The sequence below is a fragment of the Bufo gargarizans genome, chromosome 5 (assembly GCF_014858855.1).
Source record: "Bufo gargarizans isolate SCDJY-AF-19 chromosome 5, ASM1485885v1, whole genome shotgun sequence".
Lineage (NCBI taxonomy): Eukaryota > Metazoa > Chordata > Amphibia > Anura > Bufonidae > Bufo > Bufo gargarizans.
The window spans coordinates 390,637,541-390,664,924 of record NC_058084.1 but is presented as its reverse complement, the minus strand read 5'-3'; the positions used below and the strand labels follow the sequence as shown (position 1 = coordinate 390,664,924).

Genomic DNA, 27,384 nt, shown 5'->3' with positions numbered 1-27,384 from the left:
AATTCATGTTTTGCGGACGGCAAAATTAATATGGTCATGTGAATGCACCAAAAGGCCTCATGCACATGACCATATTTTTGGTCCATGTCCGATCTGCATTTTTTGCGGGTCGCACACGGACCCATTTATTTATATGTGTCCGCAAAAAGAAAACTGACAGCACAAGGATGTCATCCGGGTGCTGGCCACTTCTGTGCGGCCGGGTCGCAAATGACAGAACTTGTCCTATTCTTGTCTGTTTTTATTTTTTTATTTTTTTTACATTGGGTCCAGCAACCGCTGCGGAATGTGCCCGGACTGCGTCTGTTTTGTGGACTGTGATCATGTTCAGGAGACCTAAAACAGAACCGATTCTTGTGTGGTTCTGATGGTTCTGTAAGGGTCGGCCTGAAGGAAGCACCTGCAGCACATTTCAGCAGTGATGTGACACATTCCTATGGAGTTTGTGGACTGGAGCATGAACATGGTCGATCTTCAGGGGTTGATATTTTATTCTTTGGCAGTAATGTGTCAGTAGTAAAGCTCAGTCATATTTATCTTGTAACCGGATCATTTCTGGTCTGAGGCTGAGAAGCGCAGGAGAACAGTGGCTCGGATCAGTTGCTGTATTGGTCACAGAGCTTAGGGAGGAAAAACGTGAGCTTGGGAATTGAGTGTGTAGGCTTTGTGCGACAGCTTATGGGCCTGTGGGGTCTGAGCGGAGACAGCTGTAGGCATCTCATTGTGCCTCCAGAAATATGCGTTTTATGGTGGAATGCAGGTTTCTATATCAGCTTGTAAATGGAGGTAAGGAGTTGCCGCAATGAAAATTCTATCAGATCATGTGTTTCGTGGCGTGTAATAGTTAAACTCCTGTTAACCACTATGGGACGCCATGTCTTTCCGGAGCGACAGTTCTTCATTTTCTGCTCACTGCACAGAGCTAGTTATTTCCCAGTCTGTCTACTTGAAGTGCATGAAATGAAGTGCCTTAAGTGGCAAATCTTAAGGAACGCGTTTTGAACCTAAAGTGACCTCTCCTGATCCATTGTTAAAGTAGATGAGGCAATGTAAATGCAGATCCTACTTCCAGCTGTCCATAAAGTGCTGATCTCGAGGCTTAGCAGAGTTTCCCACCCACCGAATGCAGTACTTGTTCAGCGACGTATGAAACCAGCCAAACACCCCGAGTTACCTTCTAACCTAGCACTTGGAATATTTTACCCGTTGTCATTGGTTTCAAGACCACGAATAGTGCAGGATACGTTTTATACGCTCTGCGTGTGTGTTTTTACACTGGCATACAAATAGTGATTTAGTTTTACTTGGGGATGTTGTATGAAAAGAAAGAGAAGGTTTTAAGCGGACTTGTCAGAAAAGGGCAGCGTATAAATGGGGCAATGGGGTCGGAGGGGTTTTCTATTTGTAAAGTGATGATAATCTTGTCATACCGTAGATGTTTTTGATATTTGTTGTGTCAGAAGTCCATCTGAAGCCGCTAGGCAAACCAGAGCCAGCAAGTGGTGGAAAAATCTGGATTATTCATCATCATTTTACACACAAAGCACAAACCAGCTCCACTTCTCCTGCTTCATATTCTGCAATTTGGGTACAACCAAACGGCAACGTGGCGTGCCGCTGCAGTCGTATAGAGGTTGGCCACTTTCTGGCTACTATTGACAAATGTGTAGGTATGATGACTATACGGCACAAACTGATATAGTCTTTGTTACAAATTCTGTGTTTTTTTTTCCACATTTCATAAAGTATACCCTCCTGTTTCCCAAGTCTTTTGGGCTGTCCCCAGTGAGGTCGTGTACATAAAATGGCTGATGATGGAGGGTCATGTGACCAGGCAAATCACTCGGCCTCCTCCATTCAGACACACTACATCTGCACTAAACTCTTCACAGTGCTAGTATTTTAATGGAGGAGACATCACTTGGAGGTCACATGACCTTCCATCAGCTGCCATTTTAGGCCCTAGACCTCTGTGTGGACAGCACAAAAGAGTTGGCCAACAAAGGGACATGCCGTATGAAATATAGAAAATGGCGCAGAATATCAACAAAGGCTATATTAGTAAGTGCCATACAATCATCTCACATATAAATTGGTCAACACTAACCAGAAAGTGGCCAACCCCTTTAAACAAAGGAGGCCGCACTGTTCAATGGGTCTATTCAATACCGTGCGCCCAATAACAATACAGACCAGAGTGTGGTCTCCTTGGTGCAATTAGAGGTAGCTTGGGACCATGCGACCGCGGCGCCGTTTGGTCCTACCCTTAGGGTAACATATTCTACCAGACGTGTGCAATTGAAAGAATTTGAGACATCTCCTACACCTCCGTTTTGCTTGTCATTTGTCATAAGATTCCCTTACATTGTAAAATATCCATCTGCAACCAGCAGCCATGTCATTGGCCATCGATGCCAGGCTTGTGTGGCACACCTGTGCGTTTACATAGATATTTATCTACATTTGTCTAGTGTCCGGCAGTAACCGAAAGGTAATATGAGAGGTTTCTTCAGCATGGCCGTATTCATAAAACATTAGGACGTTGTTTTTCTGTTTTATTGGCATCACGTATAACCAGGTCTCTAGTGTTTGGGTGCTTTAATAGCCTAATGTGTTACTTTTTATTTTTTTCGATCACCCATTTCAGTTTGAAAACCTTGCCAGTCTCCTCAAGCTGCCAGGAAAAAAGACTTTCAACAACATGGATAAAGAATTTTTGGAAAAGAGAAAAAATGATTTGAATGCGTACTTACAGGTAATACATTTATTGTACTATATAAACCTTATTTTATAGAACTATTGCACTTGTTTCCATATGTCCTTATGATATGCAGTCTTGGCCAGTTTGATCAGGAATGACTGGTATGTAGTATTTATGGGGTGAGGTGGTTTCAGTTAAAATGTCTCACTCGAGATCTCTCTTCTTTTGCCAGGCCCTGAAAGCTTCAGCTTTATTTGTGATGTATTTTTGTCCATTTCTTGTAGTTGTTACTAAGTCCTGAGTTGCTGAAGGCCTGTCCTCCACTGGCCCATTGTGTATTCGACTTTCTTGAGAACAAAGCCTACAATAAAGGGAAAGGGGACTTTGCTCGTAAGGTATGTAGAATAAAATATAATTATATAAATCTTTTTTACATGTGATATGCATTAGTGGAAGGATCCATCATAATATATGTGGAGATAAGGCGAGAGAGAATTTTTGGTCCTGATCTGGGACAGTAGTTGGACTGGATAGCAAGCACAGCCCTCCTCCATTCTGTCCTGGGAAGAAAAACTGCAGAAAAAGACCCCAAAAAGTGGGGCCTAGACTCTATTGACACTTTGTTTGATGCAGAAATAGGTAGCAAGAATGATGGTACACTTATCCGTAACAAGCGCCAATACAGCTATGCTAGTGAGTTCTATACAGGGGGCCAAAAGAAAAACTGTATGAACTATCCTAAATTCCCCCCTCCCCACCAGATCTGCTTGTAGCCCCTCTGTCCTGGCTCCCTGAGTCAATCATTGCATACTAAACATCAATGACTGACTGCTGCAGTTATGTGTCCGCCAAGTGGCACATTTCGGCAGTGGCTACAGAAGGGCCGAGCCCATGCCAGAAGGTTACTTGTGGGCTATGAAGCCCAGGGGTGGACCCAGGGAGCAGAAATGCTTCCCTTCAGAGGCCCATTTAATAATATTTGTGATAGCCCCAAAAAATGCTTCTGTAAACATACTTGGGGTCATTTATCAAACTGGTGTAAAGTAGAACTGGCTTAATTGCCCATAGCAACCAATCAGATTTCATTTTTGATAGCTCCTTTGGAAGATGAAAAGTGGAATCTGATTGGTTGCTATGAGCAACTAAGGCTACTTTCACATTAACGGTTTTTGCAGATCCCTCATGCAATAATACTTCCGTTACCATAATACAGCCGCATGCATCCGTCATGAACGGATCCTGTTGTATTATGTCTTCTATAGCCACGACGGATCGAAAAATCAATGGGGGGACGAATCCGTTTTCTATTGTGTCAGAGAAGAGTGATCCGTCCCCATTGACTTACATTGTCTGCCAGGACGGATCCGTTTTCTATTGTGTCAGAGAAGAGTGATCCGTCCCCATTGACTTACATTGTCTGCCAGGACGGATCCGTTTTCTATTGTCAGAGAAGAGTGATCCGTCCCCATTGACTTACATTGTGTGCCAGGACGGATCCATTTTGCTCCGCACCACATCACGGACAGTAAAACGCTGCTTGCAGCATTATTCTGTCTGCAAAGGGAGCGCAACCAAACGGAATGGAATGCATTTTGGTGCATTTCGTTCAGTTCAGTTTTGTCCCCAGTGACAATGAATGGGGACAAGACTGCAGCGTTTAATTCCCCTTATGAGATCCTATGACGGATGTCAATAGCAGAATTTAAAACGCCAATGTGAAAGTAGCCTAAGCCAGTTCTACTTTACACCAGTTTGATAAATGACCCCCTAAGACTCGGGGGGGAAAACCTAAAATATATTGGTGCTATAAGTAATTGTGAAAATAAGGGTCCATTCACACGTCCGCAAAATGGGTCCGCATCCGTTCCGCAATTTTGCGGAACAGGTGCAGACCCATTCATTTTCAATGGGGCCGGAATGTTCTGTCCGGATCCGCACTTCCGGGTCCGCATTTCCGTTCCCGGAAAAAATAGAACATGTCCTATTCTTGTCCGCAATTGCGGACAAGATTAGGCATTTTCTATTATAGTGCCAGCGATGTGTGGTCCGCAAATTGCGGTATGCACATTGCCAGTTTCCGTGTTTTGCGGATCCGCAGAACACTTACGGACGTGTGAATGGACCCTAAAAATAAGGTTTTAAGGAATTTTAGCTTCAATTCATGGCTTGTGGTGTCATTTTTGTGATCTATATCTAGAAGTTCCAAATTCCTAGTGAAAGTTGCTTCCACTGATCTTAGTCCTAAGTTGTCTATATTGTTCCTTGTAGATGGACACATTTGTAAATCCACTGCGCAATTCAATGAGGAATGTCTCCAATGCCGTGAAATCCATTCCAGATAGCTTAGCTGAAGGGATGAATAAGATGTCTGACAACATGGGCAAAATGTCTGAAAGACTCGGACAAGATATTAAGCAATCTTTTACTAAGGTCTGGTTCAGTTAATTGAAATGATGTCATATGCATGTCGTTTTTTTTTTTTTCATTTTTTTTGATAAATGAGCCTTATAGTTCTGTACTAAAGTTGTCGTTAAACATAACATTTATGATTGAAATGGATAACTAACTTAGGCTACTTTCACACTTGCAGTTGGGGTTCCGCTTGTGAGATCCGTTTGAGGGCTCTCACAAGCGGATCCGTTCATCCCCAGTGCATTCTGAATGGATAAGGATCCGTTCAGAATGCATCAGTTTGGCTCCGTTCCGCCTCCTTTCCGCTCTGGAGGCGAACACCAAAACAGCTGCTTGCAGCGTTTTGGTGTCCGCCTGGCCGTGGGGAGCCAAACGGATCCGTCCTGACTTACAATGCAAGTCAATGGGGACGGATCCGTTTGACATTGACACAATATGGTGCAATTGCAAACGGATCTGTCCCCTATTGACTTTCAATGTAAGTCAGGAGTCCCTATTAATATACCATCGGATCGGAGTTTTCTCCAATCCGATGGTATATTTTAACTTTAAGCGTCCCCATCACCATGGGAACGCCTCTATGTTAGAATATACCATCGGATTTGAGTTAGATCGTGAAAACACTGGCACTGGTGCTGCCAGGCAGCAGGGGGCAGTTATGTACACAGTTCTTAGTATATTCTAACTTGAAGCGTCCCCATCACCATGGGAACACCTATGTGTTAGAATATACTGTCGGATCTGAGTTTTCTCGATCGTGAAAACTCAGATCTGAAAAAGCTGTTATGCAGACGGATCCGCACTGAACGGATTCCATCGTGCATTTATAGGTGCGGATCCGTCTGTGCAGATACCAGACGGATCCGCACCTAACGCAAGTGTGAAAGTAGTCTTATCAGCCCAGTTCTGGACATTCTAAAAGTTGAAACAGTCATCACCTGTGGATTTTTTTAAAATAATTGTCTTTGTTTATATTTTGTGTTTTAGTTCTTATTTAGTCTTATATTAGAGGGAGTCTGTCAGCAGTTTTGACCGTGCAAAACTGCTAAAAGCAATAGGTAGGGATGGGGGAGAGCAGTGCAAACAGAGCTTTTGTTTTTGGGTCAGTCTCTCAAAATCTTCTCCGCACTCCCACAAAAATGTGTCTTCTCTGACCGGTTAGGTACATGATGTAAACTCAAGTGAAGGTAATCTTCTTACCAGTCACTAGTACTTGTGAGTTGTGATATTTTGCCTTCAAATCAACACATTTTGTGTCACTTTTTTTTGTTTGTTTCTATCAAGTCCCAACATTGTATTATGTAACACCTACAACAAAACTTCTGTATACAAGAATTCATTTAACCAGTCCAAGACCCGGTTGTCCATTTAGGTCTTGTCATTGAAGAGTTAAAGGCACCACATACCTTCTAGAGCAAAAGTCACTCTTGTCCTTGAGCTTTATATCCACAATGTACAGTAGGTTAGACCAAGAACAAAATATTTATTTTTGCATAATTTATATTTTTTTCTGACCTCTTGTCCCTATGTAAATGTTAAAAACTTGCGCTTACACATTCCACAAACCACGTCACATCAGTCCCTGCCGCATCACACAACATAGAGTTAAAGGGGTTGCACCATAATCTATTTTTCACTCTAAAGTTTATTTTTCTCAATTCCTCTAGCTCATATTCCTTCTTGGATTGTTTTTTTTGTTTTTTTTCAAAATGTACCTCATTTGCAGTTTTATTTTATCCCCCATGCTTGAATCCTGGTTTATGTGTCAGCTGTCCCATCATGCCTTAGGGCAGTGAGATGTGTCCTGACATCAGCAGATCATGTGACACTAACCACACCCCTTGTTCTCACCAATGGCGCTTGTGCGTCCTACATTACAAGGCTCCAATGCAGAACATAACCAACACCAGCCGAATAGCCAAACAGATTTGCCACAGGGTTCAATAGTAGGCTAATAACTTAAGAGTAAGGCCTCATGCACGCGAATGTATTTTCTTTCCGTGTCCGTTCCGATTTTTTTATTTTATTTTTTGCAGACCGTATGCGGAACCATTCATCTCAATGGGTCCGCAAAAAAACAGAAGTTACTCTGTGTGCTTTCCGTATGTCCGTAATGCAAAAAAAATAGAACATGTCTGCATTACGGACAAGGATAGGACTGTTCCATCAGGGACCAGCTGTTCACACGGACGTCATCTGTATTTTTTGATCCGTGTGTGCATGAGCCCTAAGGCAGATTTGATAAATGGTGGTATTTGGGGAAAGTGGTATCTGTTGGGGAGGGGGATACATTTATAGTGGCACAATCCCTTTAAATGATAAAATTCTAGCTACTTAAAGCCATGAACATTTTTGACATTTACCTATTTTCTTCTTTTCTTTAGGCTCCAATGCTTGTACCAAAACCGGATTCAGATCCTGAACATTGCAGAGTGTCTGCGCAACTAGATGATAATGTGAGTACGGTACAGAGTCGCCTCTCTACAAATATACATTGTGAAATTGGTTTCTGTGCGGTACGTTTGTACTCTATATCGCTGCCGCTAGAACCGTTTGAACTACAAGTAGTTCTTTTCTGACATAAACTCATTTTTGTTCTTTTGCTTTTAGCTGCGTCTTAAGTCTTCAGGCAGTGGTTTTTATTTGTTGATGTGGTATCGAACACAATTCTGCAGTGGATAATTTTATCTAGAGGCAAGGTGTGCGCTTTGCTGTTTTTTGCCTTTTAGCTGAAAAGATAGGAAGAATGAGCTGCACTGGGGCATGTGGCTGATGGCGCTGGCTGGGGCACATGATGATGGTGGTAATGGCGTGGGGCTGATGGCGCTGGCTGGGGTACATGATGATGCTGGCAATGGCACTGGGCTGATGGCGCTGGCTGGGGGACATGAGGAGGATGATGGCAATGGCACTGGGCTGATGGCGCTGGCTGGGGGACATGATGATGGTGGCAATGGCGCTGACTGGGGGAGATGATGATGGCAATGGCATGGGGCTGATGGCACTGGCTGGGGGACATGATGATGGTGGCAATGGCATGAGGCTGATGGCGCTGGCTGGGGGACATGATGATGGTGGCAATGGCATGATGCTGATGGCGCTGGCTGGGGGACATGATGTTGGTGGCAGTGGCACTGGGCTGATGGCGCTGGCTTGGGGACATGAGGATGGTGGCAATGGCACTGGGCTGATGGCGCTGACTGGGGGACATGATGATGGTGGCAATGGTGTGGGGCTGATGGCGCTGGCTTGGGGACATGGATGATGGCAATGGGATGGGGCTGATGGCGCTGGCTGGGGGACATGATGATGGTGGCAATGGCACTGAGCTGATTGCGCTGGCTTGGGGACATGATGGTGGCAGTGGCACTGGGCTGATGGCGCTGGCTTGGGGACATGATGATGATGGCAATGGCGCTGGCTGGGGGACATGATGATGGCAATGGCATGGGGCTGATGGCGCTGGCTGGGGGACATGGATGATGATGGCCATGTAATTTGTATATATATATATATATATATATATATATATATATATATATATATATATATATATATATATATATATATATTAGAGAGAGAGAGAGAGTAAAAGCATAGCTGAATTTCCTTTTTTTTTTTTCTTCCTACTTTTTACAAGTTTACAGCAGTAGGACTGAGTTCAGATTCACCATGCGCATTCCACTCCTCAAATTCTCAGACATTTACTTTAAAGTACATGTTTAGGAAGTTGAGCATACTGCAGGCTTTAACATCTGCCTCATGCTCAGGTTTCAGAAAAGCCACAGGTTTTAATCTTTTCTGTGTATAGGGTGAAATCTGCCTTGATTTTGCTGCAGAATTTCTGTGAATTTGATGCAGATGTAGTCATATTTTGAGTGTTTTTTCCGTGCTCTAGAAGCTTAAAAAAACTGTGTGTAAACACGGTAAATGTTCACCTTTTACCGCGTCATCCAACCTTCTGTGTGTATAAATTTATAGCAGTCAGAACTTTTCTTTATGCAGTGCTCAAAATGCTCTGCATAAGGGCTCATACACACGACCGCATGTATTTTGTGGTCCGCAAAAAATACGGATGACTTTCGTGTGCATTCCTTTTTTTTCCCTAATAGAACAGTCCTTGTCCGTGATGTGGACAATAATAGGACATGTTCTATTTTTTGCGGAATGGACATACTGAAACGGAATTCACACATAGTCACTTTCGTTTTTTTTTTTTTTTTTTTGCGGACCCATTGAAATAAACTGTGCCATATATGCATCGGAAAAAAAAAACGGAACGGACACGGTAAGAAAATACATTTGTGTGCATGAGCCCTAAAATGGAGTCAAGTGATATTATTTGGTAATAATTCATAATGTGTTACTATTGAGTGCAGTGCAAGAGTAGTCAGCGCCCCCTAGTGGTAGTTACCATTGATTTTACATTCAGATTTTGCTAGAGTTTATTACATCCAAAAAGTGGATAAGATTTTAAAGGGGTATTCTCATGTGAGATTTTGATGGCATTGCTAGGATATGCCATCAGCGTCACGTAGGTGCAGGTCCCCATATCTCCATTACATGACCCCTGCAGTGAACAGAGAGCAGTCGTGCACGCTGACCAAGAATAGCGAGTACGCCTTTAAATGCCTCCGCCATGCCAGTTCTGCCAGTCCTGCAGTGTTGATCTCATATGTCTCATCTCGCTTTAGTAACTGCGAGAATAGACGACCCCTTTAATGTTCTGTGGGTTGAATAGTGAAATTACTGAATTTACTTCTTTAGTACAAGTCCGGTTTGTGCTCACACACGTCCAGGCTTCTATTGATGTCTTTTTCTCAGAATAATTAATAAAACATACCGGTACCTACAGGGTTTTTTCCAAATGGGATGGATATTTTTTTTTCTTTGTCTTGAACTTGCAAAGATTATTGGTAATTATATGGGAATTGGTCATCGTCATAAATCTGCACCTGTCTTCCACTGTGATTTTTATATATGTCACATCAAAGCATTCCATGGTGTCTTCCCGAACATGCCCGTGTTACCATCACATTGATAAATGCCTTCGTATTAAAGCACTTTGGATTGTTCGTCATGGCTGTAAAATGATCAAGTGCTTCACTTAGTACTAGCAAAGCTCCCATCTTGTCTTCAGACATTGTCTTCTAGGCACACAATTCCTTGAAATGTTGGTGATTCTTTCAGCAATATGCTGTGGAACTTTTTCTCCCGCTAGAAAAGAAAAGCTGCAACTGATCTTTTGTAAGATATTAGTCCGACCTATATAAATGATGGTTTCCCAGTCACGTCTCATGTCGTGGAGATCCGTTCAGTTACATCAGTTTTTTTTACAGAAAGAACACAGAATGTAATTTTATTCTTGTTGTCAGAACAATGGAAACCTAAACCAAACCCCGATGGTGGAGCCGAAAGGTGCTGTTTGGATCTCCGAGACAGCTTTGTGGCAGAGATGAACAAAGCCTTAGATATGGAACGAGAAAGCTCAGACATGTCAGAAATTTTCATACAGATTTTTGGTGAACGTCTACTTTTGTAAATAATAATAAAATAACCTTCTTTAAATATTGAGTAATATAATTCAAAATAACTGAGCGCTTTGCACAGGTTAAAGGCTATGGATGGACAACTTTGGGGGGATTACATTTTACTCCTTTTGGGCTAAAAATCATTTCTTCTTTGGTCTGCAAATAAGTTTTAACGGCATGTATCTAAAAAAACTGTCGAATATTTTAATGAAGGCCAATTAAAAAAAATATTTTTAGACCAAAGTGAGTAAAATGCAATTATAAAAATTTGCCATGAAGGAGTCCATAGCTTTTAAATCTAGTATTCGAATATGGATGCGCTGCAGTGCCAGTCGCAGCACATTGGCAAGAGTGGTGCTGTTTCTGGACGAGAAAAATGAAATTATTTCATATATAACCCTTTAGGAATTAGCATGAAATCCTGAACCCGGTTAACATCTTCTTGGCTAGAACTGCACCTGCAGCCCTTGAGCCGAACACAGAAGTGGATACAAGAGAGAAGGAAAGGGTCCAATACTTTTCCTTCTTTTTGGGTCCATTATGTTGTTCATCAGAAAAAATAAATAAACTGCAGGAGTGATCCCAGCGTTGTAGAAGTCTCCTTGTTCAGTTTCCAGGCCAGGGTTATAGAAGCGTTCTTATAAATGTATATATTGATCATTCCCCCTATGCAGTTTTCTGGCGTAACAAAAGTCACAACACCTGGTTTGTAACTTTTTAAATGCTATTGTGACTTTTTTAATTGCAGCTGGCATTTGTATGCTGCCCTCGCCAGTTTCTATAAAGAGGGCGTGGTGATGGCGAGGCCACTTACCCTGGCACAGTTATCGTTATTCTAGCTACCAGCTGGAAAAGATTTCAGTCTTGGGGGACGAATGGCCGGAGGAGGTATTTAAAGGGAGTCTGTCACCTCCATATGGCCATATACAGTGCTTACATTGCCCTATAGCACACCTATCCATGAATTTAATGGTACCTTTGTCTTTACACTTGCAGAAGCTGGAAAAAACGAACTTTGATTGATATGCAAATGAGCACCCGCAAGTGCCCAGGGGCGGCGTTCACTGTGTTGGTCCCCAGCCTCTGCATATGCCCGCCCTCCTATTCCCTTGCATCATCCTAAGGTTCAGCCGAGATCCAGCGCCTGCGCACTGCCTCACCGGGCTGGAGCATGCGCACTGCGATGCCCATTGTTGGCACAGCATCGCTTTAACTACTGCGCATGCTCTGGAGAACGGCCAAAACCAGCGGCAATGTGGCGTTTGCCGGCGCATTTGCAGGAGTTAAAGTGATGCAATGCTTTAACTACTTTAATTTAAATTAAATAACAGTACTCCTCCAGCAGTGCAGGCCCTATCAACACCGATATAGTACACAACAGTTTTGATAAATTGGGGCCTGTATTTCTGCCTAATTGGTCAGTATCCTTAATGACTACCACCCAGGACAATACATACAGAATCTATACTGCCACAAAAGCAAACTGCTGGAAAGACCTTTCCATAATTTCTGATTTATTGGTTAATTCTTTACATGAAAAACATTTCCCGTGTAATTTCTTGTGTTAGAAGGCCAGCTATTGACAGAAAGCGTTGGACGTCTTAACTGAGACATCACATAAATCTTCTTTTGTTAGGTTGATGACAATATCCCTCTTCGTGTGATGCTTCTGCTCATGGATGAAGTCTTTGACCTGAAGGAAAGAAATCAGTGGTTAAGAAGACAAATCACCAGCCTTCTCCAGCAGCTCATTAGAGCCACATATGGAGACACAATTAATAGGTAAATGCCTGGGGCATACTGTAGGGGACAGACCTCCTGAAACAAGAATGGATGCCATGAGTGGACATGCTGATTCCTTATTTTTTTTTCTTTTGATCACCAGAAAAATAGTTGATCATGTAGAGTCCATGACATCACCTGACCAAGTAGCTGATTATGTCAAGCATTTCAGGTAAGCCATTTGTAAATGTAGACTTGGGGTACGTCCACACGGGACATACGGTATATGCTGCCAATTTGCCACCCAGGACTTGCGTGCAAAAAAACATGTGTTCTACAGTGCCAGCAAAATGGATGAGATTTTAAGAAATGTCATCCACGCGCTATGTCATCCCTTTGCTTTGAATCGAGTGAAATCCAGGGCGAGTCCACAACAAAACCCACAGCAACTCCACGTTGTGTGGCTGCACCCCTAAGGTATATATGTAATAGGACTGTAATTATAAATTAAAAAATAGGCAGAAGTAATGTCGTAAAGAGTGTGCAAAACAAAAAAAAACATATCTGATGGATATATATATATATATATATATATATATATATATATATACATAGAAAAGTGTGGCAGCACCAGTATAAAAGAGATAGAGCGGGTGCTATGTCCAGGGTTATCACTGCTTACCCAAAGTATGTAGATGAAAACTGACAGCACATCCAGTAGAAAAATACAAAAATTTATTCAGCCAACTGTGCCACTGTGGCTGAATAAATTTTTGTATTTTTCTACTGCATGTGCTGTCCGTTTTCATCCATATATATATATGATCATTTTCTTTTTCCTATAATTAATTTACATTATAGTGTTAAAGGGGTTGTCCAGCCAATGAAATGTTTTTAGAAAACGCTATTTCTTGGTCCCTCTTGACACAGGAAATATGACCACTCAGCCAATCACTGGCCGCAGCGGTGACCCGCATCATACAGCGATTGGCTGATTTGCATGTCAAGAGGGATCGGGAAATAGAGACGCCTGGAGACTCGGGAAGCATCAGAACGGGAGTACAGGGGAAATCAGTGGTGTGAATATTACTTATCCACACTGTAGACATGGATGGCACCTCCACATGCCTGTGCATTGATCTATTGCTGATAAGCATCCTTTATAAACATTAACACGAGGGTCAATGTACACTTTTGACTAGTGATGAGCGAAGTTTTCAGAAATTAAGTTTGACTGCTTTGCCAAACTTTGGTGAAAATTTCAATTTGTTACAAATTACTTCGTAACGAATCACATTCCATTGTATGGAGCGGGAGCAATTACGGGGAGTAGTGATCGCACCACTCCCCCGTCATTTCACCCCTCAGAACATGTCCTATTCTTGTCCGTTTTGCGCATGCGGACCGCAAAACACGGCACAGTCATGTGCATGTCGCCTAAGCCTGTTACAGCAATGTGTGCTTCTGCCTGTGCATCACTCCAGTGTGGAATCCATACACCGCTGACTTGTCAGCCGTGTACAAGTGTACGGATTCCAAAGGGTTATAGACACCTGAACTAAAGGTGCCGATTTCATAAAGTAAACGTTAAAAAAGTGAAGTATATTTCAAAATTTGTTTTATGGCATTTAAAATAGTGAAAGTATATTAAAAAATGTGGGTACACTTTAAGTAAAGAACTTGAAGGGTGGAAAGTCTCTTACTTCTCATTCTGTAAACATTCTTAGAACTAGAATCTTAGATGCATCTAATCGAAACATTGATTGCAGAGACTCGTTTTGGCCTAATGGGATATTGGCGGAGACTGCGCCTCGCAGAGACAGAAGTATACGAATGCGTACTAGAGTATCTGCAAAAACGAAGCTGCTGGAAATTATGCCAGGTAATGTAAGCCGCGGCTTTAAGTAATGCGTGCAAATGAAGCGTAGGGCAGAAGTATTTTCTTCATCAGCAGAGCTACGAGCAAAAGATTGATTTAGATGCGCAGCAATCTATGGGCACATTTATTGGAGCGGATCTTGTGAGAAGATTTGATCAGTGGATCCAGGTGCTTGGGCTGAACAAAATTCTGCACCACCATGTTTCTCATTATAAAAAGGCATAAAAATAACATACATCCGCCAAACTACATAGAACTCAAAGGACATGTACTCGGATCAGATCTGGTGAGGTGTAATGGTTGGAACCGAGAGTGTTGTCCATTCTGCAATTTGTAGGCCATAGCAGGGCAAATCCCAGGTGTCAGGTGGTAGAAACTTAGCACTGACATTTTCTTCGAATATTCAAGATGTATTTATGCCCAGTAACTAAAAAATATTAGCTGGATCCCAGACTGAGCTAACTGGCTCACAAGGTCTACAGTTAAACAGTAATGCAACCCCACTGGCACAGACCGCCCCCCACCCGAGTCGGAAATTGTGGGTCACATAGTGAGAGGGGTTTTGTCTGGACACTAAGTCTAGGTATGAACATGTTTGTAATTTTTTTATATATCCTTGTTTTAAAGAAGAAGTGCCAGATGCTCCATGCGCCAAGAAAATCAACTCGTGGTGCAGATTGTGTCGTGTGAATTATCGCCTCATTCACACAGTCAGTGTTCGGTCAGTGATTTCCATCAGTGATTTTGACAGAACAGGAGCGGATCTTTCCTTTATACCTTTTCTCTGTGTAGTCTCCATTCCTGGTTTTGGCTCCCAATCACTGATGGAAATTGTGTGAATAAGGCCTTAGTGTGTGTTTTTCAGCCTTAAAAACAGTAAGAAGAAAATTTGTATTATACTTGATACCTTGTACACTTCCATGCCAGCTCAAACCATAACCAGATTCCACAGTGATGTGCTCTCCCCGGGCAAGCCCATTTGGCCACAGCGGCCAGTCACTGTCCACTGCAGTACTGTAACAAAAAATAGTTGTGGAATCGCACTCACCAGATCTCGAGGTTATCCGGCATGCAACAGCCTACCTGGGGTCCAAGATTCATCAGGGCTCCTAAGTAACAAGTCCCAAGAAAGAAGATGGAGGCAGCATATCCGGTACAAAAATCCCTTTAATGGGTGCCGCCAAGGTGAACAAGCGTGCAACAGGTCGTGACGTTTCGGCTGAGTCACAGCCTTTATCAAACACAATGTGAAATCTAAAAGTTCCTGCTTAAATACATTAAAACACACCCACTCACACAGGAGTGGCCAATAACACAATGAATAAAGTGCTGATGTCATCAAAGATGAGTACTCTTGTGCTCCTACATAGTGTCTAAGTATACACCCACCATGGGTATAAGATCCATTGCCCCACATACCTTCATGGCGCACATGTTCCTAGGCGTCCCTTGGCAGCCAGCACGCATGTCCGGGGATGCGTGCTGGCTGCCAAGGGACGCCTAGGAACATGTGCGCCATGAAGGTATGTGGGGCAATGGATCTTATACCCATGGTGGGTGTATACTTAGACACTATGTAGGAGCACAAGAGTACTCATCTTTGATGACATCAGCACTTTATTCATTGTGTTATTGGCCACTCCTGTGTGAGTGGGTGTGTTTTAATGTATTTAAGCAGGAACTTTTAGATTTCACGTTGTGTTTGATAAAGGCTGTGACTTAGCGTCACGACCTGTTGCACGCTTGTTCACCTTGGCGGCTCCCATTAAAGGGATTTTTGTACCGGATACACTGCAGTACTGTGTCATCCACACTTCATTAAATTGGGTCGCTATGTGGCTGCCACGCTCATGTCATTGCCACGGTGGCGTGCCGTCACAGCAGGAGGCAGCTGGGGACCTTAATTAAGGTAAAAGCCGGCAGAATAGAAAAGCAAATCTATCACAATTAGGATGGTCATACACATCAGATAAACGTCAGCCGAACCTGCCAATTACATTAGGACCAACTGACCCTCTAATCGGTTATATGGGATTCCTGCCAAAGGAGACCGTGAGTCTGCACGTTCATGGGGGTGTCTGATGACTAGCCGTCAGCCGAACAAACCGTTTGGCCTACCGCTTTTTGAATGGTATGGCCAGCTTTATTTTTTCGGTATATTCTGCCTGTATGCACCTAGGAGTTTGACCGCCATTTTATATGATGATTCTTGGTGCTTTTTGCTACGTGACGACATCATTATATGTATTTGTATGCGCTGGCAGCAGCAGTGCTGTGTGTTTCTGAGCATACTTCATTATGCCGTGACCTCTCATGAATAATATTTTTTCTCCCTTAGATGAACTGAAGCACATAATTGGGGCAGAAACAACTAGAAAGGGAATCCTTCGGGTCTTTGAAATGTTTCAGCACACCCAACTAAACCGGAGACTTGCCTATGTTTTTTTAGAAGGATTTCTGGAAACCTTATTTTCACAATGCAAATTCCATGAGCTTTTTAACAAACTGCACTCCAGGTCAGAGCGAATGAGGAGGTATAGAGAGAGACATCAGTCTTATCCTGCACCCGCCTTACAGAAAAGGTGACACTCTGGATGGTCAAGTTGTGCCCTAGAAACTCTGCAGTGTTTTATCCAGGAATAACTGTCTAGCGGTTTGGACATCATTTTCCAGGGCTTCTGATGGCTACTGACGTTTCCGCACCAGTCATATCGTGTCCTATAGAATATCGACGCATCCATAAGCTGTGTGGCTCTATTCATCCTACCTGCTGTGCGACCATTCGCGGATTGGAGCTGTAAATGTCTTACATTGGTGCATTGGAATCACAATAAAGAACCAGACCAGAGATGGTACCTTCTGGATTCAGACCTAGAAGAGCATGATGGGAGCGTACCAGTGGTTGAATACGTGCCAGATTGTATTTTTCTACATAATATCAAGCACAAATACATCGCTACGCTGGAGGATCGACAGGATTGAGTTAAAGCTGGGAAATTGTGCAATGATGGCAATGCAGCGGCAGTGGCCCAAGCTTTTATTGGCTAGGAGATGCCTATATTTCCATGTAGCAAATAGCAAGAATGGTATCTGAGGACTTGGTGGTTTGCTAAGCCACTGCTGCTGTTTTCTGTTTCATCACTAGAGTTTTATGACAGGCTTCTTAGGCAGATCTTGTATTATTTGAGGAGGAGGTTATTTTGGGAGGTTTTTGTATGATTTTCTTTTTTCTTCTTCCCTAATATGCAATTAGGCTGGATGGTGTCTATTTGATGCTTCCTCATTTCATTATCACTTTGACGTCAATCTTTACAAAGGCAACCACCTGCTGAAGATAATATCATGGCTCAGTACAAAAGCATCTCACCACCAGTCGTTCTGTGTATTACATTACCCAGTGTGACTTTCTTGCATGTATAGTTATCCTGGATATTGCCATATACTCTCCCCCATCAATTGTCTTCTGGTTGCCTTGTGAGCACAATGCCGGTGCCAGTCTTTTCTATTTTGGTCACAGAGCACAGTGTTAATTTGAGATCATATCTCTAGATTGATGAAAAATACCACACTTTTCACTTGTACAACTGCTTGTTCCATCTACTGATCATCAGTATGGTTTTCAGATGCCATATCCCAGTATTTTGCTCTTTTTAAAGAGCATCGGTCAGCATGATCAACCCTAGTAAATCATTCTGAGTGCATCTCTTGTAGCAATCCAATTTGTGTTTATTGAGCCATTTGTACTTTATATTTATGTTAATAAGGTGCTTGTAGCACTGAGGAGCGGGCCTTGTCCCTCGGAGCACTGCTTCACCTCCACCGTTCTATCTTAATTACTCCCTCTCTCCCAGTGATTGACAGGGCAAGGCATTATTAGTGTTCCGATCCCTGGCGCTGAAATCTCGCTCATGCCCTCTGCTTTCCCCATTCCGGAGATTGAATTGCACCTACTGAACTGTCGCCAGAGCATGCGTGAGATTTCAGGGCCAGGCATTGATACATTGTCAGTCATTGGGAGAGAGGGAGCCACTAAGGTGGAAAGGCATAGGTGAACCTAGCACCTCATCAGCAGGAAAGTAAAATACATTTCTCAATGAGATCGGATTGCAAGGTCCTTGCACTTTGCATCATCAACCCTACCAGGCAGTATGACTGGTTAGGCTTGATCAAACTGACAAATGTTCCTTAAATCGAACAGAAAACGAGCATTCAGCTTCTTTTCTCCTCTTTTATACAGTAGAAATAGATAATCTGACTCATTCCGATTAGAGATAAGCAAATCGATTCGCCTCATTAACGAGAGTTCCTAATCTGCAAAGAGCCGGTCACACTGCTGAAGAAGCTCCCCTTGCCACTTGATTGACCGTGCTGGACATCTCGGTTGACCCTCACAGTCTCATTCCTGCGACGCTGCTGTGAGTAGCGGCACAAGTGCAGTGGCTCTGCTTCCACTTCCAGAGCGGAGACTGTTCTTATGCCGCAACCTGGAAGTTTTACGGTGAATGCACAGTCGCTGCACTTGCCCCGAGGTGAGATTGTCGGGGACAGCCGACATGTCCGGCTCTGTCAGTCAAGCAGCATAGGGGGCTCGTTCAGCAGTGGGGCCAGCACCTTGGAGCTGAAGGCCTCTTGTTGATGAAACAAATTAATTTGTATGACTCAATACGCTCATCCAGGACATAACATAAACAATTTACATATTCCCTGAAATGAAATTTTGGTTGATATTTATGGGTTATCTGGATGCAGAGAATCCTGGAGGTGGGTAGTGTGTTGAGTTTCTCAAAGTCTGTTTTCAAGATTCTGGATCTTTTGGAGTCTGCCATGTAGTTAGGGCTCATGATCTCTATGTTTTCTGTTATCCTTCCTCTGCTAATATAGTATGGGATCTAGCGGGATTGCAAAGCACCGTGGAGCTTGTATGATCTCAAAATGCTTGTGTTTGGTTTTTCCAGGTCCTCTGGTTTGGTCTGTTTGGTCCTCCAGCAAACAGCTGACTGTATCTGGACAAGTTCCTATTTGCTAAACATTTTCCCTAAGTGGACGCTGCAGTTAAAATGTGGTGATAAAATGGCAGCCATTCAAGAGTCCCATTTTGTGATAACCCTTAATCGGTGCTGTCCATCATGATGGTTTGTCAGCAACAAGCAGAGCTGTGAGCGCCGTAGTAATGGGCTACAGAAAGTGTGCTGTGCTCAAAGGCCTTCATGTAAAGGAGGACAATGCACCTTTAGTAGCTGCTGAGCCAACAGATATTCCTTCCAAACCTCCTCCATACATATGCAAGCACTGCTGAGCATGCATATATCCTCAACAGGGAGAGAGACATCTGGCACCTTATTTCCCTTAAAGGGGTTTTCCCAGCTGGATATTTTATGGCGTATCGATAGAATATGCCGTAAATGTCCAATACGTATGGGTCCTATCTCAAGCATGGGGCTCTGCCATGAACGGATAGCAGGCTGCACGTGAGTGGCGTCCTCTCCATTTATTGCTATGGGACTTTTCATTTTGGACATCCCATAGCAGTGAATTGAGAAAATCATCCTCTGTGCGATACACCATAAATGTCCAGATGGAATTACCCCTTTAAGAACAAAAGGATTGGTCAAAAGGGGACAGATGGGACACCCCCCATATACATTAGATGGCCAGAGTTAATCTAATGAGCATGGTCACCTTTATTCTGGTCATGATTTGGGATTGATCAGTCCTCTATCTCCTGGTTAGCTGGTGTCACAGATTCTCGTTGACTACAAATCTTTTTGTTTGAATAAAAATGATAGATGGGCATATCTTAGATTTACCCTTAAACCAAGCCAATAATCCCTGTCCAGATAAGATTTTATAGCTTTTTTTCATTTTCTGCAGCTTGTTGCCCCAGCAGCATATGTTGCTCTTATAATGTGGGCTATCATCAGTGGTTTCATGTTATTACACCTACTGGGCTGGTGGGGTGGTGCAACATCTCTATACTAAAGGGTCCACTCAAACCAAGAGTTGTATCATCTAGCTATTATAGGTTGTAGAGCAGTGCCGAGGCCTTCACTCTTTAGAAAGTCATTCTGACTTGTTTGTATGTGACGTGGCAACTGCGCACTAATATAGCGTCAGTCTGTGTTTTATATGTGAGAGAAGTAGTGATGGAGTTTTAAGGAAAATAAAATATATATTTTTTTAATATTGAATTAGGTTTTTCTCATTAGTTTGAGTGCTGCTCAAAATCTGCTGTACCAGACTGTGAAGCGGTTCACAATTGAGTTCTGCCTTTATCCGTTGTATCCTCCTAAAATCTTGCAAATTGATTGTACAATAAGGTGTATAAAGCGGGCGCTCTCATGTCTGGGCTCAGCAGTCGGGGGCTTCAGATCGTTGCTGGAAATGTATTTGTGCCATTCTCCAAAGCAAATGCACTTGTTTTAGCCTTAATATTTTTTTAAAGCGTGATGACCGTAATAGAGATCCATTGGCTCAACAGTTGTGACGATCGATGAATCTGAACGTTTGTGATGCTGTAAGAATGTGCACAGGTTTTAAAACATGAAATGTAGCTTTATTTTGTATGATTATTTTAATAACGTGCAATATTTTCAGCTGTCTAACCTATCAAAGTGTCCGGGTACTTGGATCTCTAATTCACTGTCCTGACTTATTTTGCAGCGTCTAGGACCCATTTTCATTTACACAGGAATACCCCAAAAATAAATAAAATGCAATGGAAAAACCTCCCATACAATATATTTTATGAACTAGTGTTAGGGCGCTTCCCGGGATCAAAGAAAAAAAATTAACTCTAAAATGTACTCCTATACTTTTTTAATTCTTCGCTATTTCATCACCAAAGATGTTGAGGTCGGTCCCCCACCGTAACGGTTTACATACTTGCATACTGACTGATCCTATGAACAGACAGGGGAACAAATGGGGCACAAACAGCGGTGATGTGAATGAGTAATTCCAAAGGAAAGTATGTAGAGAAGTTTAGCATTTTGGGCTTAGCTATTTTTTTTTAAGCCCCATAGTGGCAAATGGAGGGTGTCCACTCAAATGCGGCTGCTCTCCGTTCACTTCAGGGGCCCTTTTCTAGAGGTAGGAGCAGGTTCCAGAGGAGGGACGTGCACCTGTCTGACATTGATGGCATATCCCAGTGAAATGCCACAAATATTGGGATGGGAAAACTTTTTTATGTACCTCTACCTTCTTACTGGTTAAAAGGATTTTCCGAGATCTTTTTACTGATGACCTATCCTCTGGGAAAAGAGAAGGTCATAGAACCCCTTACTGTTTACTCTTGGCAAACATCCAACCAGTGACGGTCGGACCCCCACCGATCAGATACTGATGACCTATCCAGAGGATAGATAATCAGTAAGAGATCTCGGAAAGCCCCTTTTAGCCATTATCTGACTGCTTCCCAATATTTACATATATTTGCACATTTCTTGGCCCAAACAACTGGTTAGATATTTGCCGAGACTAAACAGTAGGTGGTTGTATGACCAGCTCTTTTCCACACCCGTCCACTGGCTGTGTTTAGTATTACAACTTTTTTTCCTAACCCTCCTTTAACGTCATCCCCGTGGGATTAGCACTTGGTTCATTTTACCGTGCGGGAGGCTGTCTAAACTCTCCTGAATTATATAGCCATTCGGTTATTGTATCAGCCACTTGATTATTTTTTTTTTATTTAGGATGCGTCACAAAGGTTCCCACTTTAAAAATAAAAAAATGCCCCTTTGGTGCTTAAAATGACTGCAAAACAATAATTCAAGGGTGGAAATAGAGATTCAATGATCCAAGATACATTCCTTTGTGTTCCTGCGTAGCTCTATAACACGTGTACCTCCAGCCATTTTCTGAGCTTCACGTAGCTTAGATTACTATGATGCCGCTAGTTCTTAGTGAACTGATAGGCTGAATTCTCCCTGATACAAATGTCTGCCGCCACAGACTATAGAATATGGGTACACGTTAAGGACTTGTTTTATAAGTCTCGGTTGTCTCTCCAGGTTCTCTTACAGTGTGTCCTACTGTCCTTGGCAAATATTTATATAGCATATGCTATTGGTAGAACTGTTTTAATATGAATTGTGCATATCATGTACAGTCAATGGTTTTGTGCATTGTTTTATGAATGCGATTTCCTCCATTTCATTTCTTTTCTTGCTTTATTTTTCTTTTCGAGCAAAGGGCAATCGAATGTTTTACAGCTGTTTTAATGGGTTGAAAGGAACATTTTATTTTATTTTTTTCATTTTCATTGAGTTTTTGTTTAACTGAGACGCTGGAATACTGGTAACACTAATAAAGTATCAACAGAAGCTGTTCTATAGTATGTGTGTCGTGTTATTGATGTGGGTTCTAACGAGATGACGAAGATGCCCAATTTCCTTTAATAGACCACTACTTTTGGTTAGGTTGCGTCTAAGTGCCATTGGTTCTGACAGGTTGTCCGGGTTTAATTATTTTTAATGTCAGATTAGTGGGAATCCTGTTTCCGGCATCCATGCAGATCAGCTCTTCCTCGGCACATCCACTGGTCACAGGGCCTCTGTGCAGCTCAGCCCCATTCAAGTAAATGGAATTGAGATGCAGTTACGAGTCAGATCCCTACCTGTCTGGTATTGATGACCCATCCTGAGGATACAGTAGGTCAACAGTATTTGAGTACCGGACAACCCCTTTTAAGTTGGCCATACACATTTTGTTTTGCCAAAATAGGGGCAATCAGTCAACTTGGGGTCATTCATAGGATTCCCACCAGCAACATGTCCAAATAAACAAAATGAAAGCTGAAATGTGGCAATCCAGTTTGCCACCTGTGCCAAACGTTGATATCCACTGCAAGGACTCAGGTATCCAGCTTGCTGGACATCGGCACAATGGATGTTATCTCCTTGCGTGTTTATCTCACAGCCATATCTGTGTCTGTAACAAAGAGAACATTGTTAATAACGTTTGTTAATGATACGTAAGATGCGTATGTCACATGCACCCCTTCCCACTTGAAAATATAGACTTGGTTCCAAGATAGCGGCTTTCAAAATGGCTGCCGTGTTGGACACAAACCCCTCACAGATTTGACCCCTTAGCAACACAGAATGGTGTTTCCAACTACCATTTTCCATTTATTTAGGTGTCTCCATACTTTTGGACCACCCTGCATATCATCATTGCTGCCATTAATATTGATATCATCATCATTAGGACTTCATCCATTTACAGAACAGAGCACAGCACAGCACTCCATATTGTATTAACTTTCTGCTTACTAGAAATTGTTAAGGGCCTTACAGTAGATCACAGCTGAGAAAAGAAAGCAGCTCCCTCCTACTCGAGGATCTGAATAGTGGTCCTCCAATGTAATGTAGTAGAAAGGCGGTGCAGAGTTGTGTGCATGAAATCCGCATTAAAAAAAGCTCCTAAATCCACGCTATTTATCACGATTTTGGCGCGTTGTGTGGTTTTTATGTGATTTTTTTTTTTTTGTTGCAGAATTTCATGTGGATTTTCTCTTTACATTAACAACCCCACTCAAGTCTATGGGGGAAATAGCTCTACAGAAAGGTACGGAACTGCACAAACAGTGGACAGGCTGTTGATTTTAAAATCCGGACAACAGATCAATTTTTGCATGGAAGAAAAAAAGCAAAGTGTACATGAGATTTGTCAGATCTCCTTCACTTTGCTGGTACTATATTACTGTGCTTTTTTTCCAGATGAAAATTTAAGTGGACAAGCCGCACATAATCCGCATCGTGTGCAGGTATCCAAATGCAGATAAGCAGGTCAGACAGGAGCGCTAATCATAGGAGAATTTATTAAAACAAGAAGTGAAAGGTGCTCTATGTTCCTGGGAGGTCCTCCCCATACACACGTAGCATCTTACACTTTTTAAATGTTTTGTTTTAATAAATTTGTCTTTTATTAGTGCCCCTGTCTGACCAGCCTTTTTTTCCCTTTCTACTACATCATTCACCTTATAAAATTGTCCTACATAATTGACATCATTATTATATTATGACATAAACTCGCATCATTATGACATGCTCTCAAATCATTGTAATGACATAATTTTGACACTGAGAAAAAGCACCGGGTTCACTTCATAGTGTGAAATCCCACAAACTTGAGGAAAACCGGAATTAGACTTACCGGTAATTCAGTTTCCATGAAATCACCATGACGGCCACAAGGAGATTGACCCATGACCTCTGTGGGGGCAGGAAACAGAGAAGAGGTTAAATTGCCCCCTCCCACCACCGCACCTCAGTGTTCCAAAGATATCAAGTGCCAGAAGTGTCCTAGTATTTCCCAGTATTACACCATACCAGAAAAATACCGGTGAAAAACAAAATTTCAACAAAGAAGGGAGGGAATGTATGGGCCGTCATGGTGATTTAATGGAAACTGAATTACCGGTAAGTCTAATTCCGGTTTTCCCATATCATCACCATGACGGCCACAAGGAGAGTTATAAAATTATTTTTTATGGGTGGGGGCAACCGCCTGGAGAACCTTCTGACCAAAAGAGAGGCCAGAGGTTCCAGACAAGTCCAAACGGTAATGTTTCACAAATGTGTGAATACTAGACCAGGAGGCGGCCCTGCATATATCATCCAGGGAGGCCCCTGCTCTTTCAGCGAAGGTAGTAGATACAGCTCTGGTAGAGTGGGCTCTAATATTGGAAGGAGGATCCAGATTCTGGTTCTTATAACATAAGGTAATAGTGTCCTTAATCCATCTTGCAATGGAGGATTTTGAGGCCCTGGATCCCTTATTCCTTCCAGCAAATTGGACAAGCAGACTGTCAGACTTCCTGAAGTCCCTAGTGGCTTCCAAGTATCTAATAACTGCACGCCTAACGTCAAGGAAATGAAATTGCTCTTCTTCCTGATCCTTGGGATTGTTGAAGAAGGATGGAAGTAGGATCTCCTGGCCTCTGTTGCGGTCTGAGGCCACCTTTGGCAGGAAACCTGGGTCTAGTTTAAGCACAATCTTATCCTCAGTGATGGTAAGGTATGGTTCCCTAATGGAGAGAGCCTGAATCTCTCCCAGTCTCTTGGCAGAGGTAATTGCTATAAGAAAGGCAGTCTTAAATGAAAGCAATTTGATTGAACAATCCTCCAACGGCTCAAATGGGGAACACATAAGATTGTTGAGAACTAAATTTAAGTCCCAGGTTGGGCTGCGGGACCTAAGTGTGGGTCTCAGTCTACGTGCAGCTCTAATGAATCGTTTGATCCATCTATGGTCTGCCAGGTCGGAATCAAAGAAGGCGCTCAATGCCGAAACTTGAACCTTTAAAGTGGATGGAGAAAGGCCCATGTCCAGGCCCTTTTGTAGAAATTCCAGAATTTTCTGGATACTGGGCCCCACGGAATTTGGATTTTCCTCGCCCGACCATGAGCAGAATCTCTTCCAGATCTTCAGGTATATCGCTGAAGTGACCTTTTTCCTAGAACATCTCAGGGTGGCTATAACCTGGTCTGACAGGCCCTGAGACCTTAAGAGGGAGACCTCAGGATCCAAGCCGTGAGCTTCAGGAACTCCGGATGAGGATGTAGCAAAGGACCCTGGTATAGGATGTCCCCCCTGAGTGGGAGTCTCACTGGTTCGTCTATTGCTAGCTTTAATAGAGGGGCGAACCAACTCCTCTTGGGCCAGAACGGAGCGATCAGTATTACCGGGGTTCTCCTCTCCTGAATCTTCTGAATGACCCTCGGGATGAGCGGCAATGGAGGGAATGCGTACCCTAGATCCCAGCACCATTTTAGGGAGAAGGCGTCTACTCTCCAGGGATGGTCCCCAGCATTTAGGGAGCAGAATGTTTGCACCTTCGTATTTCTCCTTGATGCAAACAGGTCTATTGTAGGAAGCCCCCATCTTCGGGTTAGCATATTGAAGACCTCTGGGTTCAGTGCCCACTCTGTATGATCTATTACCTGTCTGCTCAAAAAGTCCGCTTCTAGATTCAGGGATCCCTTCAGGTGCATTGCTGAGATGGACTTTAGTTCCTTTTCTGCAAAGGAGAAGATCTCCTCTGAGATACTCTGGAGTCTCCTTGATCGAGTACCCCCCTGGTGTTTTAGGTAGGAGACCACAGTCACGTTGTCCGATAGGACCTTCACGTGCTGATTTCGTATCAATTGCTTGGCGGCGAGAAGGGCTTCTCTTACTGCATACAGCTCCCTGAAATTTGAAGACTGAGCAGATATCAGACGCTTCCACGTTCCTTGGAAATAGGCTCTGTCGATTTTTGCTCCCCAACCGGATTGGCTGGCGTCCGTGAAGACGGTAATCGACGGTTATCTGATCCATGGGACTCCCTGGGACAGATTTCTTTCCTTCGTCCACCATGAGAGGGACTTCTTTACTAATCCTGGGATTGGGAGCTTGGAGTCCAGCGAACCCTTCTTCTTGTTCCAGTGGGACAATAGCCAGGTCTGAATCACACGGCAGTGAGCCTGTGCCCACTCGACCGAGGGTATACAGGAGGTTAGGAGGCCGATTAGGCTCATTGCTTCCCTCACTGAGCATTTTTTCCCCCGTTGAAATCGCCTCACCTTGTTTATCAGGGACTGGATTTTGCTCTGTGGAAGAAAGGTTGACTGAGTTACGGAGTCTAGAGTAACTCCCAGAAATCTCACCTTCTGGGATGGAACCAACATTGACTTGGGTTCGTTCACTATCCAACCTAGTTGAGATAGGCGGGATAGAAATACTTCCAGGTCCGACAGCAGGAGATCTTTTGAGTCCGCTATGACTAGGAAATCGTCCAGATATGGCACTATATTTAATCCCTCCTGTCTGAGGGGGGCTATCATCTCTACCACAAGTTTGGTGAAGAGCCTTGGAGCGGCTGAAATCCCGAAGGGCAGTGCTATAAACTGGAAATGACAAATCCGATTGGAAGGGTCTAGGACAGCAAACCTTAGAAACCTCTGGTGATCTGGGTGAATGGGGACGTGCAGATAGGCATCTTTCAGGTCGATCGAGCACATAAATGCCCCTAGCTTTATCAACGGCACTAAGGATCTGAGAGACTCCATCTTGAACTTCCTGTAAAGAATAAACTTGTTCAGTTGTTTTAAGTTTATGATGGTCCGGAAGTCTCCTTCCTTTTTCCTTACTAAGAA

At 43.0% G+C, this 27,384-nt stretch overlaps 1 protein-coding gene across 3 annotated transcripts in view; it reads left to right on the top strand.

Moving 5' to 3' along the window:
- SNX13 (sorting nexin 13) overlaps nucleotides 1-22,572 on the top strand; it is a 153,427-nt gene extending 130,855 nt beyond the window's left edge. For all 3 annotated transcript variants that reach the window (XM_044295794.1, XM_044295792.1, XM_044295793.1), the window contains exons 19-26: nucleotides 2,648-2,755; nucleotides 2,986-3,096; nucleotides 4,970-5,131; nucleotides 7,498-7,569; nucleotides 12,281-12,426; nucleotides 12,530-12,598; nucleotides 14,136-14,248; nucleotides 16,584-22,572. In XM_044295794.1, the coding sequence (XP_044151729.1) occupies nucleotides 2,648-2,755; nucleotides 2,986-3,096; nucleotides 4,970-5,131; nucleotides 7,498-7,569; nucleotides 12,281-12,426; nucleotides 12,530-12,598; nucleotides 14,136-14,248; nucleotides 16,584-16,831 (1,029 nt within the window). In that variant the 3' untranslated portion in view covers nucleotides 16,832-22,572. The remainder of the gene's footprint in view (nucleotides 1-2,647; nucleotides 2,756-2,985; nucleotides 3,097-4,969; nucleotides 5,132-7,497; nucleotides 7,570-12,280; nucleotides 12,427-12,529; nucleotides 12,599-14,135; nucleotides 14,249-16,583) is intronic.
- The last annotated feature ends 4,812 nt before the right edge of the window (nucleotides 22,573-27,384 follow it).